This window comes from Prunus avium, chromosome 1, assembly GCF_965620075.1.
Source record: "Prunus avium chromosome 1, drPruAviu1.hap1.1, whole genome shotgun sequence".
NCBI classification, from domain to species: Eukaryota; Viridiplantae; Streptophyta; class Magnoliopsida; order Rosales; family Rosaceae; genus Prunus; species Prunus avium.
In genome coordinates, this window is record NC_142284.1 from 47,864,846 (window position 1) to 47,883,570 (window position 18,725).

The window sequence follows — 18,725 nt, forward strand, 5'->3', positions numbered from 1 at the left end:
AGTAGTTGGGCTATTTGCATCCAAGTGCAGTGTTGCGTTATTTTCCAGCTAATCCAGAAACGACACGTAGTGAGTACAAAGGGTAATTTTGTCACTAGATTATTTATCCATTGTATCGGGCCCCGCCTGGCCCTTTTGGGTGGAATATTCCTATTTTTGATTATTTTAGAGGAGTGCCATAATAATTTTCAGATAAAAAACCATAATGGTTAATTAGTAAAAAAAAAGACTAAAAAACAAAAGAAAAATATAAAACTTCATCTGTTTCGACTTTTCGATGCTATTTTATTTTTTTGTGCAACAACTCCTCACAGGGGAAAAAAAAAATGAATAAAGAGGCACAAACCGCCATCAATTATTTGTTTAATTTCTTTTTAGATACAAGAAGTGCATTTAAGAAAGAAAAAAAAAACTGGAATACTTACGGAAACAAAAAGAAACGGAAAATTCTGGTATAGTTGTATCATTTGGCTTTCTGCAACGGGATCGTTTCTCTCAGGCTCAGGCGACCCTTTGCTTCTTTACCTGAAAAGTGAAAACGGAGAACGGAGAACGGAGGAAGAGACATATCGATCTTCTGTGAATTGCAAATTGTAATTGCCGGAAATGGATGACTCAGGTTAGTGCCGGCGATTGTTTTACCTTTCTCTCTTCGCTTTTCTAGAGTTAGTTTAATATTTCCTTCAAGTCGCTGCTGTTCAATTTTTACCGTTATCTTGACGAATTACTCTGTTTCTTGATTCCTCAATGCACTGTTTGGTTCCTGAGAAAAATGGCGGAATGAGGTAGAAAATATAAGAAATTAAACTTGAAATCTTATGATCAACGGTTATAGTTCGACATCAAATGACGTTTAAAACTTTTCTTTATTTCACTTGTAATCACCAGGAAATTGAAATTTTTTTCTTCTTTCTTCTTTTTAATTTTTTTGTTTTTGCTTCTAATCGTGTAGGGCCTTTTGCATTTGCGTTGCTGTTTTTACTTTTTGCTTAGGCGATCGACAATGGTTATTTACTTGAAAGCTGTTAGTAACTTCCAATTTTGTTTTGTAGGGTTTACGATTTGGTTTTTCTGATTGGATACAGATTACAGAGAGCCTTTAAGTTGAATTTGCCTTCAAATTGAGTAAATACTTTTGAATGTAGAGATGCTTATGTAATTATTTCATATGAACTGATTTGCTTTATTCTTTGAACGTTGATACACCTACCAGGGAATCCTCAGGACGTCAGTGTACCACCAGTTGAAGGTGTTGCTGGAGGAGGGACGGCATATGGATGGACTGATGGCGGCTTACAAGGTTTAAATCCACACAAGGGATCAGTTGACCCTACAGAGGTTCCAACTGCTGATTTAGTGCATGTGTGGTGCATGCCAAGTACAGCAAATGTTGGGCCACAAGAAATGCCTAGGAATTTGGAGCTGGTATGTATTGTTCCATGATTTAAATGGTGTCTTGCTAACTAGCTTCTGAATAGTACGAATTTCTTGACATTTATTCAAGAGCTCAGGTGGCTTATTGTCACACCTAATGTAATTTGGATTACAATCCTTCACCAAATCTAACAATGTGTAGTGAAAATTTTTATTTTTTATTGTATCAATTTGCACATCAATATTTTCTTTCCTGGCTATATGCATATTCACTTGAGACTTACTTTTGTTTGTTCCATTTAGTTTCTGTTAAAATATTTAGGAGATATCATACATTGTAAACACCGACATATTGGTGACTTCTTTACTTAATAGAAAAGGGTAAAGCACATGTCCTTCTGTTTTTTGAGGTATTCTAGTCTTCTGGCTTCTAAGGTGGGCTTATTTGAAGGTTAATCTTCTGGCTGCTAGAAACGAGAGAGAAAGTATTCAAATTGCAGTACGTCCAAAAGTTTCCTGGGGTGGTCTTGGAAATGCAGGGGTTGTGCAGGTCCAGTGTAGTGACTTATGCTCCACATCTGGTGATCGGTTAGTTTTTTGAAGTCATATTTTTCTTGCTTCAGGTTTACAATTAATTTTCCAATTCCTTATTTTTTGATATTGGCTGCATGCAGGTTGGTTGTTGGACAATCAATAAAGATGCGGCGTGTGGTGCCCATATTGGGTGTCCCAGATGCTCTTGTGCCTCTTGATCTTCCAGTTAGTCAAATAAGCCTATTACCAGGGTACTGACCACATTAGTAAGCTTTATATTTGGCGTGAAATAATGCTATAAGACAAGTTATTGCAAGAGACTGACACAATGTGTTTTGTCTCCGCACTGGTGCCTCCAGAGAGACAACTGCTGTCTGGGTTTCCATTGATGTTCCTAGTGCGCAACCCCCAGGACAGTATGAGGGGGAGATCATCATTACTGCTACAAAGGCAGATGCAGAGTGAGTCTATTCACATTTTTTTATTTCAGTTGTTTGAGTGCTGTGCTTTTGTTTTTACTCAATAAGTTATTACTCTCTTAGCTCTCTAGCCATTTAGTAGTATTGAATTCCTTTCCATATACGTTGATATATGAACACGGAATTTGCTACAATTATTGATTCTGACTTGGACCAGGATCCCTTCACAATGTTTGGGCAAATCCGAGAAGCATCAGATTTATAGGGATCTTCGAAGCTGTCTTGAAATGGTGGAGCCCATTGACGGAAAACCGGTGGATGAACTGGTTGGTTTCCGAATTGAACTTCGTACATAATTGTATTATTCTATTTAATTTTGGCGGTGTTATTAACTGTCCATTTTACCATTTTTCCTTTTTAGGTAGAAAGACTGAAATCTGCAACAACATCTTTAAAAAGAGTTCTTTTGTCGCCATTATTTTCAGAATTTGTTTCATATAATGGGTCAGTTGATATGATGGAGGAAGATGCTATTTCGAGCCTTTCAGTACGTGTGAAGATTCATATGACAGTTTGGGACTTCATTCTTCCTGAAACTCCATCACTTCCTGCTGTATTTGGCGTATCCTGTCTTAATTTAATTTTTTTTTCTAAAGTTGGAGATTCGTTATTTAACTTCTGACATATTTAGTGGTAGTTTGCTCATACAAGCAGAGGTCTAGTCAATATGGAATTTAAAGGAAATAGAGGCAAATGTGCACTAGTTGTTTTAGTATAACTAGATTTGATATCTATACATGACATGAGCTTAAGAGGGAAGTTCTGAACTATATACTATATTAATTCAAGTAACTGGGAAGCATAAAAACTTATTAGTAAGTGTAGAATTTAGAAGTGGAAACTTGAGAATTTCTGTCTGCAAGATAATACCCACATGTGAAGATGTAGATGTGCTATTCTTATGACAAAGACCAAAGCTCTGTAGAAAATAATATAATGTTCCATGTTCTACCAATGTATGATCCTAATCATGTAATTGCATCTTTAACCATATGTTAGATATCTGATACTGTAATTGAGGATCGTTTTGGTGTTGAACATGGGAGTGATGAGTGGTATGAGGCATTGGATCAGCATTTTAAGTGGCTTCTTCAATACAGACTCAGCCCATACTTTTGCAGATGGGGTGATAGTATGCGTGTCTTGACATATACCTGCCCTTGGCCAGGTACTTATGAGCAAGCCATAAGTTACTCTTCTATTATCAATTACTTATGCTGTTAGCTCTGATTGCTTAAACTTTCTCATTTTGTTGCCATTAATAAATGCCTCCTAAGAAAGATGCATTAATTGCTTTACTGAATCTGATGTATTTTGGATCCCTTTATTTCTTTCTGTTGTAGCTGATCATCCAAAATCAGATGAATATTTTTCAAACCCACGATTAGCAGCCTATGCTTTGCCATATAGTCGATCTGTCTCTGGGTATACAGCTAGTCATCCAAGTTCACTTCTATCTGGTATATGTGTGATGAAAACTGATGAGGTTGTACCCATTTGCTGATGTGCCACAGCGGTGATGCAGCGAAGGATTACATGCAGAAACAAATTGAGATATTGAGGACAAAGTCTCACTGGAAGAAAGCATATTTTTACTTGTGGGATGAGGTATGAACACTATTTTGCAAACTGATAGGAAAGTGAGCTTTTTTGGATTATGTTGATGATTCCCCCATTTCCCTTAATTCTGCATAAGTTTTTCAATTTAGAATTATTACTTTTTCCAAATGGACAATTAATTTGTAGAAAGTTAATATGCATGCAATAATATATGCCAGCCACTGAATTTGGAGCAATATGAGTCCCTTCGCAGCATAGCCAGTGAGATCCATGCCTACGCTCCTGATGCTCGTGTTTTAACTACTTACTACTGTGGTATGAATTCATCCGTTCCTTATAATTGAATGTTTTTAATTATTGTATAAAGTTCCATGGGTGGTAGTATGACTCTGACTGTTTGTTTTGTTATGGTGAATGTGGTGTATATTTTACTATATTTTGGCCCCTTCTACTTGGCTAGTCTTTTATATTTGAAGATGTTCTTATATTGCTCTTTTCTGCCATGTAGGACCAAGCGATGCACCTCTTGCACCCACTGCATTTGAGGCTTTTGTAAAAGTTCCAAAGTTTTTACGCCCACATACTCAAATTTATTGTACAAGGTGGTGTTTTCCATTTGTTTTGTATGTGTTCACTAAGGAACCTTTTATATATGAAAAGTTGAAATTAAAATCTGTGGTATTTGACTTCTGTTGCTTTCTAATTTTTGTCAATGCCAATGTCTGAATAAATACAATTTGGTTTGAAATTTGCAGTGAATGGGTGCTTGGTAATCGAGAAGATTTGGTCAAGGATATTATTGCTGAAATACAACCAGAAAATGGCGAGGTGATATGACATAAATTTTGCTTGACTCATCTAATTTCTTTGGGGAACTTTCTTAAAATCTGGGCTCCCTTTATTTTATGATTGTGGTCTTTGTTTTTGTGGTTTGAATTTGTTCTTCCTTAATGATTGCAATTAGGAAAACATGGTCACTGTACATTTTCTAAGAATTACGTTTTGATGCCTAGTTATAATCCTTGCATCTCATTTGTTACCCGCTGAAGAATGTGAACTCGTCAATGTTGTAGGAATGGTGGACTTATGTGTGCATGGGACCGTCTGACCCCCATCCCAATTGGCACCTTGGGATGCGAGGTACTCAGCACCGGGCTGTAATGTGGCGTGTATGGAAAGAAGGTGGAACAGGTTTCTTATATTGGGGTGCCAATTGCTACGAGAAGGCAAATGTTCCAAGTGCAGAGGTACTTTCCTGGCATCTAGATGATTTATGACATTAATTAACAATTATAAAAAGCTACTTCCTTACAATTTGCTGATAAATGTGCCTTTGAGCAGATAAGATTTAGGCGCGGTCTTCCCCCTGGAGACGGAGTTTTGTTCTACCCTGGCAAAGTGTTCTCATCATCAAATGAACCAGTGGCTTCAGTCAGACTTGAGCGCATTCTCAGTGGCTTGCAAGTAAGTGAAGCTTATTGTGATAATTAGTTTATCCCAAACCGGTTTGTTTTATTCTTCCTTTTCTTCTTCTTTAACGCATATAAAACAATCTTGTACAGCAATCCATGCATAGTTCCTTGAAAATGTTGTTTGGTAATATATCTAAATCATTAATCAGAATTACTGAAACTTTTACCCAAAGAAAATTCATGCTTTAACCATCAAATTCATTTTCATTATAATTAACCATTAAATTAGTCTTCCGTAAAATTTCACCCAACGTTTATGGATCTGGAACTCTAAATCCTGATTCTTTTCCTGCTCCAAAAGTTTTGAATTTTAAACTAGTGTGGTGTTTCTTTCATATAATTCCTGTTTCATGCTGATTAGACATTTGTGTGGGTTATCAGGACATTGAGTACCTCAGACTCTATTCTTCAAGGTATGGTAGAGATGAAGGGTTGGCTCTCCTTGAAAAGACGGGCTTGTACCAGGGTCCGGAGCGCTACACGCTTGAGCATATGCCAATTGATGCGATGCGGGGTGAGATATTCAATGCATGCCGGTCATGAGAAAATGCTGTATGCAAAAGGGATGTGGTAGAGTTTTTCAGGTCAGGCATGATTAGGTCTTGATGGTCGGCACACACTTCCAGACATGCCTAGACTTGAGATCAACGTTTTTGCAGCCAAGCCTGCACACGATCATAGATGTTTTTGTCTTCCACAACTACCAGTTTTGCATTTTCCTAACTTTCATAATCATTTCATGTTAATGTTAATGTACAGAGATCATCTAGTCGGATCCTTTATTTTTTCCCTAAATTTGATTGATTGACTGTATAGATGAGAAACATGAAAAAAGAAAAAATGTTTAGAAGCTAGAATCTTCTTGCTACTTTTTTGTGTGTACCCCCTTGTGAAAATCTTATGCAAGCTATCGTCCATAAATACGAGACGGCCTATTTTCTGCCAAACATCATCATCTCACTGATAGATACTGCTGGTTCTATGCATTTAGCAAAAACCCAGAAAACAAGAGAGATATGGGATCTTGATCCCGCAAGGGTCAAACAATTCAAAAGGTCGACATATTCTCAAATCACCCAGCTTCCCTCTTTTTATCTCACCCCCCCAAATAGCCTCTTTTTACCTTCAATAATTAGTAGGCCATTGACTCCTGCATTCACAAAGCAAAGTATTGTGGACCCCCACACACACACAGTGCAACAGACCATTGTATAACAAAGGGGAAAAAGGCAAGGGAAGGGAAGGGAAGGGAAGGGAAGGGGGCCATGTAAAACTCAAGATTCAAGGTGGACCTTTTGTAGCACATATTGGAATCAGAAAAGGGAGGAAAAGCAACAAGAAGATAATCAAACTAGTGATGATTGCCTGTTGCTGTGTGTAACTGTGCAATCTCATTTAATCTTTTTGATATAATGCCAAGCCTCACAACCTTACAGCTGTGCATTTGTACAATCATTTTATCTCACTGGTCAGGAATGAATGCACATATGAGAAAGTCTCTTCTCTATTAATAAGAGATGCTCAGCCTTTCCTTCCTTCACCTTAATAAAACTTGTCAATAAAATAAAAAAAGATTGCTTTGAATTTGAACAACATGTTCTAAAATTTCAGCTTTCTATTTGCTTTGAGCCCATAATAATTTCGAATTTTAAACCAAGTCTTTGTTGCAGCACCCTTTGTAGACTCTTGTTTCCTGTCACATCCTGGTTTTGCTTTGAATTTAGTCCATGAAGAAATTTGAAACTCCTATCCAACCACTCTTTCCCTTCCCAAAGTGAAAGTTCCACGTCTCTGGTATTGGATTGGCTGAACTTTAAGAAATGTACTTATCTGAATATGCGTAATAGGACATAATTAAATAGATGCGTAGACGCAGTGGCCTTTTTTGTAGAAAATGTTTTTCTCTTTCCAAGTCAAATTTACAAGGATAAGTAGTAAGTTTTCTTTGAACATAATCATTCCAAGTTTGATCCCATTGGGTATTGAATTATGATCTTAGCAGAAATTAATTCGTTTTTAAATCATGACATTGATTAACATTTTCTTTATTTGGTAAGCTTTCATCAATCCCACTTGTCTTTTTCTTTGATGGATTATATATATATATATATTATGTTTTTATAATAAATTCATTATAAAAACAGCGGAAAGCTGTGCTTGTTTTTGGGGTCAGAAGTCTCTCAACACTATGAAACAAAAAGAAAGAACCAAACGAAACAAAAATAAAATATAGAGATTAATGTTTCGGCTGAGCCAAAAGGCCCCAAAACAAAACAAAACAAAGCAAGCAAACCAACTTTGTTTTGACTCATTCAGTTTGGGAACAAGTTTGCTTTTGCACAACCCAGGTTGTGGCTGCACTGTTTTCTTCCTAAATTGGCAGAGCATAAATGATGAGCTTTAATGTTAGGTGGGATATAAAATATAAAATATAAAAAACAGAGGTTCATAATCGTAATTAAATAATTATTTGGGGCTAACTTCCTTTAGATTATGTTTAGATTAGATGGAAATCTGTGTGTAGTGTGTTCATACTAAGTACAAACAAATAGCAGATCAGATGCAACTTTCTTTACTTTCTTTTCTTGCTTTTCTTGCTTTTCTTCATAAAAATAATGTCCATGGTTCTAATTATTTGAGTATAATGACCATCGCAGATTAAAACAATAGCATAAAAGTATCTGTCAACGATTTTAAACAAATACTAGGGCTGTGTTGGCTGAATGCATCTGGGCCGTCCATCTCAGCATCTGGAAGCTCCCAGTTTGTGGGCCCCAAGTTCTACGGACCGTCGACGGCCTGCAACCAGTCCACTGTGTCTATTTCTGATTAGTATATACTATACAGCAAAAAGTCCAAATTGCCACTGGGGCTTGTTCTCATGATCGGACTTTTGAAAAAGATGGTGGCCTTTGCGTAGCTGTCCATTTCGAGATTTAGGGTCTACTGGGAAAGACAAAAGGGTATTTGCCTTTTCAGGCAACATTATATTATTCCACCATCTTCGCTTTGCATCTGCCCCATCTAACGTCCACAACACCAGCAAGTCCATTATATTATAATGGGCTTTGAAGCAGGGTATTGAACCTCTTTAGTGGCAGACTCAAGCACGTGCTAATGACTCACGAGGGCTTCAGTGACATTTGACCTCCATTTGGTACTGTAGACTGTGAAGCACAGGTAAGCCCAGACCCACAAGGGCAGTAATTTTGACGAGGAATATGCCCTATAAAAAAAAAAGCAACAAGAAATCAGACAAGGTTTTCAAGAGAATCACAAGAAAGCCACTGTGGATCGGGAGTGTGGGCAAAACGTTTAAATTGTCTTGTCCACATTTCACTTGCTCGTCCTTATCGGCTCAGTGGCATTACTGGTAATTCAAGGATAACACAACTCACTGGAAAGACCGAAACATCCTGCGTTGCAGAAGCAAGACGGTGGGTTCAGTAGGGTTGTAAATGTCTTTTTTAGGCAATGAGAATTAGGCAAAGTTTATGTCTCTATATAAAAAGGTTTAGTAATAGGATAGAAAAATAGTTGGGTTTAGCCTTTTGTGCTAAAAGACAAGCACCGCCTAGTCCGACTTCCTCCGACAAATGACATCTGCCAGCTTATTGTGACACGTGGACGGCCAGATCGAAACTATCAGCGACCGGATCAGACTTGGCTCATTGGGCTCAGGTATATTCCCTAACCACGGTTAAAAATATACTGCTTCAAACCTTAACCGTGGTTAAATGCCGCCGCTTCAACCCATTTTTCAATATATTTAATTTTTTCCACTCCGTTCAAATCTCTTTCTCTCTCTACTTGTATCTCACACTCTCTCTCTCTCTCTCTCTGTCAGCTTCCTTCATTTAAATTCCAGCTATGGAGCCGCCGCCTAATGGGACTTTGGTTCTCCGTCCATGACCTCGATGACTGAGTTGAATCGGTGTTCCCGTTGGTTTTCGTTGAACGAGCAAAGAGTCTAGTAATTCAGCTCGAGCAATTTGGTCGGTTTTTCTCGGGAACAATCAGAAAGTGTTTGCTTATTTTAAACAATCAGAACTAAAACCCCAAGTAGTTAGCTTGTTCTATAGGCTTTGAGCTCAGAGATTGAAGTGAAGGGAACAAAAATGGGGGACCTGGACAATTCCTCATCCCCGTTACTGACAGTTTCAACAGCTTCAGGGGAAGCTAGTTTATCTTCCTCTGCTCACGAAACCATGACTCTTCCAGAGCCACCTGCGAAGAAAAAGCGAAACCTCCCCGGAATGCCAGGTATACAAGATCGGAACTCGATAAGCCTTTAATTTTTGCTAATTGACGCTAAAATAACATCTAATATCTTGTTAATTTCAAAATTTTCAGATCCCGAAGCGGAGGTGATCGCTCTGTCGCCGACAACGCTCCTCGCAACCAACCGTTTCGTGTGCGAGATCTGCAACAAAGGGTTCCAGCGTGATCAGAACTTGCAGCTCCATCGGCGAGGCCACAACTTGCCGTGGAAGCTGAGGCAAAGAACAACCAAAGAAGTCCGGAAGCGGGTCTATGTGTGCCCTGAGACCTCCTGCGTGCATCACAACCCGACACGAGCCCTTGGCGATTTGACGGGAATAAAAAAGCACTTCTGTAGAAAGCACGGCGAGAAGAAGTGGAAGTGCGAGCGGTGCTCCAAGAAATACGCCGTACAGTCCGATTGGAAGGCGCACATGAAGACCTGTGGTACCCGAGAGTACAGATGCGATTGCGGAACTTTATTCTCTAGGTGTGTTTGGTTCCCGAGAAACTAAACGAAAAAAATTTCCTCTTTTTTCTAGTATTATTTTCTCGGAAACCGCCGATTATTAAGATGTTGTCGTTTTGTTTGGGTTTTGAAGGAGGGATAGCTTTATAACGCATAGGGCTTTCTGCGATGCGTTGGCGGAGGAGAGCGCGAAGGCTCAAACCCTAGCGATTGACGGCTCAGATGGAAATCAGAACTCCAATCTCAATAATCAGAGTCCGAATCCGAATGCGAAGGGTGTGGTGGCTTCGCCGCCTCCACCGCCTCTCACGCCGTCAAACACTGTGGTGTCCCCGGCTTTGTCCATTCAGAGCTCAGGTAACAATAAATAAAGTAAATAATTGTGTTTTTATGATATGATATGATATGATAATCCATATGATCATAATGCCACATGGCCGCCTTTAATATCGTATGTACGTCAATGCTAAGCTTGGTAGTATTTGATACGTAAAATGAGTTTTGGGTGCATTAGTTTTAGAACATGGGGTCAACGACAATCTTAGCGTGACTTAATTTGAAGAGTAATTAATTCTTGAACACCACCAGATTAATTATGAACGTTGAAGTTTCAGTTCAGATCATGTTTTGAAATGCTTTGCCTAGTGATTCAATTCAAGTTTCAACTGCGGCATTTTTAATTATGTGGCTCGTTTTCAAAGAAAAACAATTATTGTAGTTTAAGAAATAATGAAGGCCGTGCATTTTATGGCTGTGTTTTGTCTCTTCTTTGATGTCGTTCTCGCGTGGCTGAGTAGGCTTGGAAAAATGCAACTTTCACATTAGGTATGGATGTAGGGATTGAGAGAGAGAGAGAGAGAGAGAGTAGTTGTCCCACGGCGACAGGCAATGGATGGATGCACGATTGATAAGGGAGCTCTAGAATCGAGGTTTAAAAACATAAAAAAAAGAGAAAAAAGTTGAGGGAAAGGACGCCATTATTGTCTGAGCCTCTCCTTTCTTCTTTCTCCTTTTTGCTTATAAAGCAGGGAGTTTTAGCTTTCAAGTTCTAAGTTGTTTCCAATGACGACTTGGCAAAAAATTTAAATGAATTATGCGGCCCTATTCATGTCTGCGCCTTGCTTTCACTTTGCTTTTTATATTTGGATTGCAACATTGCCCGTGTATCTTTCCATGCCTGCTTTTGTACAATTAAGTTTTGTTTAGTTCTTCTTCATTATATGTATGTATTTTATATTCATAATTATTTAATTATCTTCTGTTTGTTGACAGAATTGCCGGAAAACCCAATAGGCCTCTCGCCGCCAACGCCAGCCACAACGTGCTTAACCACCACAGCAATTAGCACCACCACTACCACCACCACCACCACCACCACCACCTCAACAGGAAACTGCAACAACGGCAGCAGTGTATTTGCAAGCATATTTGCACCTTCCACAGCCTCAGCATTGATCTCACAGCCACCTCAAACATCATCACCATCCTCATTCTCCAATCAAGTCTCCACCTTGGGACGCCCCGATGGCTCCACCACAATCCCAACCGTTTCCTCCATTAATGAACCCACATCCCTCTCCCTCTCCACCTCTCTTTACCTATCCAGCAACGGCTCCTCCCTCTTCCCAACACCTGAACCACAAGACCATCGCCACTACACTCAGCCCGCTGTCATGTCCGCCACCGCATTGCTCCAAAAGGCAGCCCAAATGGGCGCTGCCGCATCAAACGCGTCATTGCTTCGTGGGTTTGGCTTGGCCACGTCATCCTCGTCCCCATCTCAAGAAAATAGCACGGCGCTGCAGTGGAACAAACCGGAGAGCGGTGGTGGTACTACCCAGATGGCAGCTGGGGTTGGGCTCGAACTTCTCTCAACTGCAAGTGCTGCCCATTTGACTGATCTAATGATGGGCCCACCTTCCCAATTTGGGGGCCAGCCCATGACGCGTGACCTTCTTGGGCTCAGCATAGGTGTTGGCAGCAGCGGCAGCGGTGCTTCCACAGGCGGGCTTTCTGCGTTGCTAAATTCCTTTGGTGGTGGGGGCAGTGGCTTCGACGTTGCAGCTGCAGCAGCTGCTGCGTATGGAGGAGGAGGAGGGGCTGGGAGTTCTCAGAGAGAGTCATGGGAAGGTGCACAAGATAGATAGTCCAATGGGCCTGCCTTGCTCTAGAACAGCCTCATTTTCGTTCCTGTGATTGATTTTGTTGGCATAGGTAAAGAAAGAGAGCGACTCTGGGCAACTCGCTGGCGCTCCTGCTTTTGAAGAATCTCCAAGCGCAGTGGCCTTGTGTGTTTTGTGCTGCTGATTATAAATATATTGCCTACATTTTGTCTTTTGAATCGTAGCTGTTTTGAGTATTAGCTCATTTAAGTTGTAATCTTTTGATTTTTCTCGGTCGAAAAAAAGTTGTAGTCTGTAGGGATGTGAATGGGAAAAAAAGCAGTGTACAGGAGCTTAATTTTCAAGTTACTAGCTAGCGTAGCAAAAGTGCACAGCACAAAATTAAGGGAAAACATGTAATGTGCGTCCGAGTCTGCACTACGTAAAAAGTGAGAGATTCAGTTGTCTTTCAAGTTCCTTCTTGTGCGATTGTTGGAATAGTCTTGTGTGATCAGATTCATCTTTGCATCTAGAAATCTAAAACAACAAACTTGTGCACGCAACTGTGACGCTTACGGAATTAAAGATCCACATGGACTGTGGATCGCAATCCGAGAGAGCTGAGGGTTGGACCAGATATTAATTAGACAGAGAGTGAATGATGTGAAGATGAAGATGTATTTAATTTGTGAGCTGGCGGATGCATTTGTTTCCTCCCGCCTGACTGCTCTGAATGAATCTGATCACGAGTGGGTCCGGTGGGGTTAGCTCCTGACGGTTGGTCTCGTTTGGTAGCTGCATTTGCTAATGCCACCCAGCTGCCTGTGCAGTGTACGGTACGTGCTATTTTTCCCGTCAAACGGTCACGGCGGATAAACTACTAGATTAGTAGATTAAAGACAAACTTAATCTCGAGTGAGTGTGAGTTTTATCTTATGGTTAAGAATAAGATAACCCCATTAATGATAGACATCTCTTTACAAAACCCCCACGTGTAACTGAGAAGATCCAAGAAATACATAAATAACATAATCACCAAACAAAAAGGTTCTCTCTGTTAGATTTTCCAATTGATTTGTTGTCGGTAATGTTATATAGGATATTTCAAGACTTTCCATTACTTCAAAACCAGTGGGAAATCAAAGAAAATGTTTCATTCACAACAACACAAACATGAGGACACTTGCACAGCATAATCCAAGGAAATGAATTGGATCAAAGATTGACATTTCATTAAGTTTCTGGATATGATACCAAACCAGGGAAGAAAATGGATTTGCGGTTGCAGAGAATTTGAATGAGCTTTAAGATTGTAAGTTCAGTATTTCAGTTTCTTCCTATGCAAGTATTTCAATGAGTTAAATATACAGTCACTTTTGCCTAATTTGACGTTAATCGCGAGCCTTATCGCTTAATCTAGACGGGAAATAACCAAAATCGTTAACAAATTAAAACACAATGAAAATTAAACCAGAAATAGGTATTTAAACTAATTTGAATTATCGATGCTCACATGTTTTTCGGTGCAACTCAACCCTTCGCCGGCTATGTTTCTATTAAAGCAAACATCAGAGAAGGTTAAGCTTGGGAGCCTTAACATCCCTGCTGGCACAATACGATCTATTTTGGCATTGTACGTTGTCCGTCACTTAAATTGAGAAATATAAGAAAACTTGGCAAATCTTGTAGAATTGCTTAATACTATTTTCTAATCTTTTGTGTTTTCAAAGATACTTTTGTCTACGTCATGCATGATGTATGTGTAGCAATTAGGAAGTGTAGGCTCACTCTCTCATTAAAAGTAATAAATCTTACCCTCTTCTCAAATCTCCATATTTTTCACTCTCTTCTGTCTCTGGGATTTCAAGATGCATCTTGTTCTTCTCCTTGTTTTGCTTGTCCCTCCTCTTATCCTCCTCTTCAAATTTGTGTGCTCAACCATATGGGTCCCACTGAGGACACAAAGGCACTTCCTAAATCAAGGCATAAGGGGCCCGGCCTACCGTCCGATCTTCGGCAACTCGGCCGAGATCCGCCGTCTGTTTGCAGAAGCTCAGTCAACGCGAGGCGTATTTGACCACGACATCCTTCAACGCGCGTCCCCATTTTACCATCGGTGGTCCCGTATGTACGGGAAGAATTTCCTGTACTGGTTTGGGCCGAGGCCCAGGCTGGCAATAGCAGACCCGGATATGATCAAAGAAGTGCTTATGAATACGAGTGGGTCGTTTCAAAAGATACCCTTTACCCCATTAACCAAGATTCTATTTGGAGAGGGCCTTGTTGGGCTCGAAGGCGACCAGTGGGCTTTTCACAGAAGGATTGTGAACCAGGCCTTCAAAATGGAGAGAGTCAAGGTAACCCAAACGCAAATCCCCCTCTTCGTATTTGTAAATTAAATTAATTTAGAGTAGTTTATCGCTTGTATTATATTAATAGAAGTGAAATTCCGAAAATGGGTATTAATTTCTGATAATGTAAGTTGTACTATGTGTAATATAGTCAAATTTGATTTGCATAATAAGTTGTACATCCCAAGTGCTTTCTATTTGATGTTGTTGTTGGGTTATTTTTCTTTTCTTTAATGCAGGGTTGGGTGCCAGAGATTGTGGCTAGTACCATGAAGATGTTGGAGAAATGGGAGGATGTAAGAGGAGGGAGAGATGAGTTTGAGATGGATGTGCACAAGGAACTTCATGAGCTCTCAGCAGATGTTATATCCAGGACAGCTTTTGGAAGCAGTTTTGAGGACGGAAAGCGAGTTTTCAACTTACAAGAACAACAAATGCATCTTTTCTCCAAGGCAGTCAGGAGCATCTACATTCCTGGCTTCAGGTGACTTTACTTCTCAAATTTAAAGGCAAACTGAGACTGGTTTAGGCCTCATAGGTTGAGTGAACTATAAAGCGTGCTTTCTTTGTTGTATATTGCATCAGGTGGTTTTCTTTCAATAATTGAAAAAGGGATTCAATATCCACCGTGTTTTCTCATCAAATTCATTTGCAAACAGGTTTTTGCCTACCAAGAATAACAGAGAGAGATGGAGACTAGATAAGGAAACTCGTGAATCAATACGGATGTTGATTGTGAATAACCGCAAAACAAGAGAAGATTCAAGAAATCTGCTTAGTCTGTTAATGTCTTCTTACAAGAATCAGGATGGTGAAGAGGAGAAATTAGAGATACAAGAAGTTATTGATGAATGCAAGACCTTCTACTTTGCAGGAAAGGAAACAACTGCTAATCTTTTGACTTGGGCACTTCTCCTTCTTGCGCTGCATCCGGAATGGCAAAGCAAGGCTCGAGAAGAAGTAAATCGCGCTTGTGGAAGCAATAAGCTTCCGGTTGCAGAGAATTTGAATGACCTTAAGATTGTAAGTTCAGTATCTCAGTTTCTTATAAGTTCCAAGATATTGGCAGGGAAATAATTTATTTTTGTGCTTTGGATTAAAGTAGTACTTAAATTATACAAATTTGTTGCTGCTTCCTCTCACATGTTGTTTATTGATGTCCCCTTTTGAACAGGTAAGTATGATAGTTAACGAAACACTTAGACTCTACCCTCCGGCTGTGATGCTAATGAGGCAAACATCAAACAAGGTTAAGCTTGGGAGCCTGGACATTCCTGCTAACACACAACTTTACTTGGCCTTGACTGCTGTCCATCACGACACTGAGATATGGGGAAAAGATGCCAATGAATTCAACCCGATGAGGTTTTCTGAGCCTCGAAGGCATTTAGCGTCATATTTTCCGTTTGGTCTGGGGCCTAGAATATGTGCAGGTCAAAATTTAGCTTTGGTTGAAGCAAAACTGGTCTTGGCAATCATCATCCGGCACTATTCTGTCACGGTGTCACCTACATATGTTCATGCCCCAATGTTGTTTATAAGTTTACAGCCCCAGTATGGCGCTCAAATCCTCTTCCGGAAGATTCCGAACTGAAATTTTTTGGGGTTTATATGTCTTTTTGTACATCAAATGAAATTCTGAAATGAGAAATAATTGAAAGAAGGTTTGTTTATTATGTACATTATCTTAAGGCTCGTAACTTTAGCTAGTAATTCCAACAATACGAACGCTCTTTGGGCTGGTCAGTGAGAAATGGGCTCTTCACATGTGGATTGCCAACCAGGTTTCACCATGGCGCAAGTCGATAGCCACCATAATCATATTTCTTGTTGATTTCCTAATTTCAAGCAAATCCACAAAACTCTCTGACTCTTAGTTGGAATAGGCACGAGCATCTTCAAGAAAGACGACAAAGCCACCACCTTCATTCTGCCAAAATGTGTAAAGGAGAAGAAACAAGAAAATACAAAAGGAACTATTAGAATCCACTTAAATTCTTTTGCATAGTTTAACAATATATTGAAATCCAATGATAATTGATAGGCATATATCACACTTTAACTAAATTAAAAAAAATAAAAATTCATCAACATCCCACTTCCAACTATTTTATACTTTTATTCTCATTTTGCTTATGATATATCTTACATAATCTTATTCTATTTTAATTCTCATTGTACTACACGTGTAAGATCATTATCAGTTTTTTTTGGAGAGTGGGGGCTTTTTCGTTCCGACAATTATAGATGAGCCTGGGCTGCTGTAAAGAGCAAATGGGTGGACTTGCCCCTGTGTCTGAGTTCAAGAATCATACCCCAAGAGTGTTTCGAAAGAGTTGTGGAGCCTTAGGAAATACCTTGGTTTCCTTCACCAACAAAACCAACAGTTGCTTACAGATAAATATATGGCTTGCCTTGAGAAGTTTGTGGTATGGAAGCTAAGCATTCATAAGTTTAGCATCAAAGAGAGAGAGGGCTTGGATTTCCTATGAGAAATAAGGGTTCGAAGTAAGGGGAGAAGGAATTTCGAGAGAATTTGTTGAGGGGAGAGAGGAAGAGATGAGAGAGGAGAAGTGAGTAGTTTGAGCAATTTTCCGGCAGCTTGACGAAAGCTTCGTCAGGCTCTGGAATGGCTTGCCAGAAAAGAAAATGGAAAGAGATAGAGGAATAAGGCTTGAAATTAAAAGGTTTCAGGGATGAGAGGTGATGCTTGCTCTCTCTGGATGTGGTTGTTTTGCTGGGTATGGAATGCCTCTTTTTATAGGCGCTAGAAGCTCATTCTTCCTAAGAAACCCTAGATGGTTCCTCTCCAATCTGCCAAGTCTCCCCCTCCCTTTCTCTTCTCTTCCTTTGATTCATCCTTATTTTGTGAAATCCTCCTTAGTCCAAATATACAAAGACAAGATTTTTGGAGGCTCTAAAGCCTTCCCGTAGCTGTTCCAGTGGCAATCTCCTATCTTTGGTTACCATCTCTCCTTCTTTCCTCCCCTATTCATGGCAAGAGCTGGTAGGAGAAAGAGATGGATAACAACGTTGGTCTGAAGGGTGCTTTTTATCCTAGCAACCTGCTCGCGCTAATATCCGTTGGTTCTTTGAATGGTTTGCCTTGGGTTTGCCTTTGGCCATGTGCTGGAGGCTCCCAGCAGCCTGTGCATACAAATATCTCTTGGTTTTCTATCGTGGCTTTGTCTCTAGCCATGTGCTGGAGGCTTTCAGATATTTTATAAGCCACTTGAGCCATTCCCTAAGGTGATGGGCTAGTATACTAAGAGGATGGGCCAACTTTCTAAAGTGATGGACTATTTTTATTAAGGCCATCTCCAGCCCTGGGCTATTTCCTAAATATAGCCCTAAAATAATACCAAAACCATCTCCAGTCATGGGCTAAACAAAATTTTGGCCAAATTTGGAGGGCCACATTTGGCCCTTAGCCCTCCAACCAGGCCATATGTAGCCCAACTTTAGGAATGGGCCAAATTTGAAGTGGGACCCATAATCTGCTTCTCAACTGCCATCTATCCCTAGGATGCTACATCTGCTGGATCTATATAGATTTTTAAAATAATAAAAATAGTCAGCTTTTCAAATTTGAAGTCATATTTTTAAAATGACCGTTGGACCTAACCACTCCCTTTTAATATATATATATATATATAATATGGTTAGCTTTTCAAATCTTTTCAAGTGTTGTTTTAAAAAAAATTATAAACAATATATTAGACAGTAATTAAATTAAATTAAACAATATATAGTTGTTGAATGTATGAGTGTTGTACCATAGTTTTTCTCAAAATAATAAAATATGAAGGACCCTAAAATATAGCCCTGCATGGCTAGAGATGGAAAAATTTAGCCTTGCACTATTCTTTAAAAAATTAATATTTTGGGGGGCTACATTTTTAGCCCTGGACTGCATTTAGCCATATGGCCGGAGATGGCCTAAGGTGATGGGCCAAATTTCTAAGGTAATGGGCTACATTTTTCTTTCATTCATGTTTATCCACATATTTATGCTCAAGAAATGAGCTCGAGTTTTGGGGCTCTCAAGCAGCCCAAAATTTTCACTTCTTGGCCCATCAATGGGCCTCTTGAATACTCGTAACTATCCATACCACAACCCACTC

General features: G+C 39.6%; 3 protein-coding genes across 4 annotated transcripts; all 3 read left to right on the plus strand.

Annotated features, from left to right (window-relative positions):
- Positions 1–303: 303 nt before the first annotated feature.
- LOC110772306 (alpha-1,6-mannosyl-glycoprotein 2-beta-N-acetylglucosaminyltransferase) lies at positions 304–6,287 on the plus strand. 2 transcript variants are annotated; one of them, XM_088247495.1, is made up of 17 exons: positions 306–619; positions 1,053–1,125; positions 1,214–1,425; positions 1,810–1,962; positions 2,049–2,159; positions 2,268–2,369; positions 2,545–2,653; positions 2,749–2,949; positions 3,387–3,555; positions 3,731–3,812; positions 3,902–3,995; positions 4,166–4,262; positions 4,456–4,549; positions 4,703–4,775; positions 5,021–5,194; positions 5,289–5,411; positions 5,801–6,287. In XM_088247495.1, the coding sequence occupies exons 3-17, from the start codon at positions 1,361–1,363 to the stop codon at positions 5,960–5,962; spliced, it is 1,809 nt and encodes a 602-aa protein (XP_088103621.1). In that variant the 5' UTR covers positions 306–619; positions 1,053–1,125; positions 1,214–1,360; the 3' UTR covers positions 5,963–6,287. The 2 variants fall into 2 exon arrangements, with proteins under 2 accessions (XP_021832434.2, XP_088103621.1); XM_021976742.2 differs by lacking the exon at positions 1,053–1,125 and having other exon boundaries at positions 304–619; positions 1,826–1,962.
- A 2,924-nt stretch (positions 6,288–9,211) lies between these two features.
- On the plus strand, positions 9,212–12,723 carry LOC110772304 (zinc finger protein GAI-ASSOCIATED FACTOR 1-like). Its single transcript, XM_021976740.2, has 4 exons — positions 9,212–9,682; positions 9,773–10,169; positions 10,282–10,505; positions 11,421–12,723. The coding sequence occupies exons 1-4, from the start codon at positions 9,538–9,540 to the stop codon at positions 12,293–12,295; spliced, it is 1,641 nt and encodes a 546-aa protein (XP_021832432.2). The 5' UTR covers positions 9,212–9,537; the 3' UTR covers positions 12,296–12,723.
- A 1,274-nt stretch (positions 12,724–13,997) lies between these two features.
- On the plus strand, positions 13,998–16,281 carry CYP721A1 (cytochrome P450, family 721, subfamily A, polypeptide 1). Its single transcript, XM_021976733.2, has 4 exons — positions 13,998–14,607; positions 14,841–15,085; positions 15,261–15,624; positions 15,776–16,281. The coding sequence occupies exons 1-4, from the start codon at positions 14,119–14,121 to the stop codon at positions 16,193–16,195; spliced, it is 1,518 nt and encodes a 505-aa protein (XP_021832425.1). The 5' UTR covers positions 13,998–14,118; the 3' UTR covers positions 16,196–16,281.
- Positions 16,282–18,725: the final 2,444 nt, after the last annotated feature.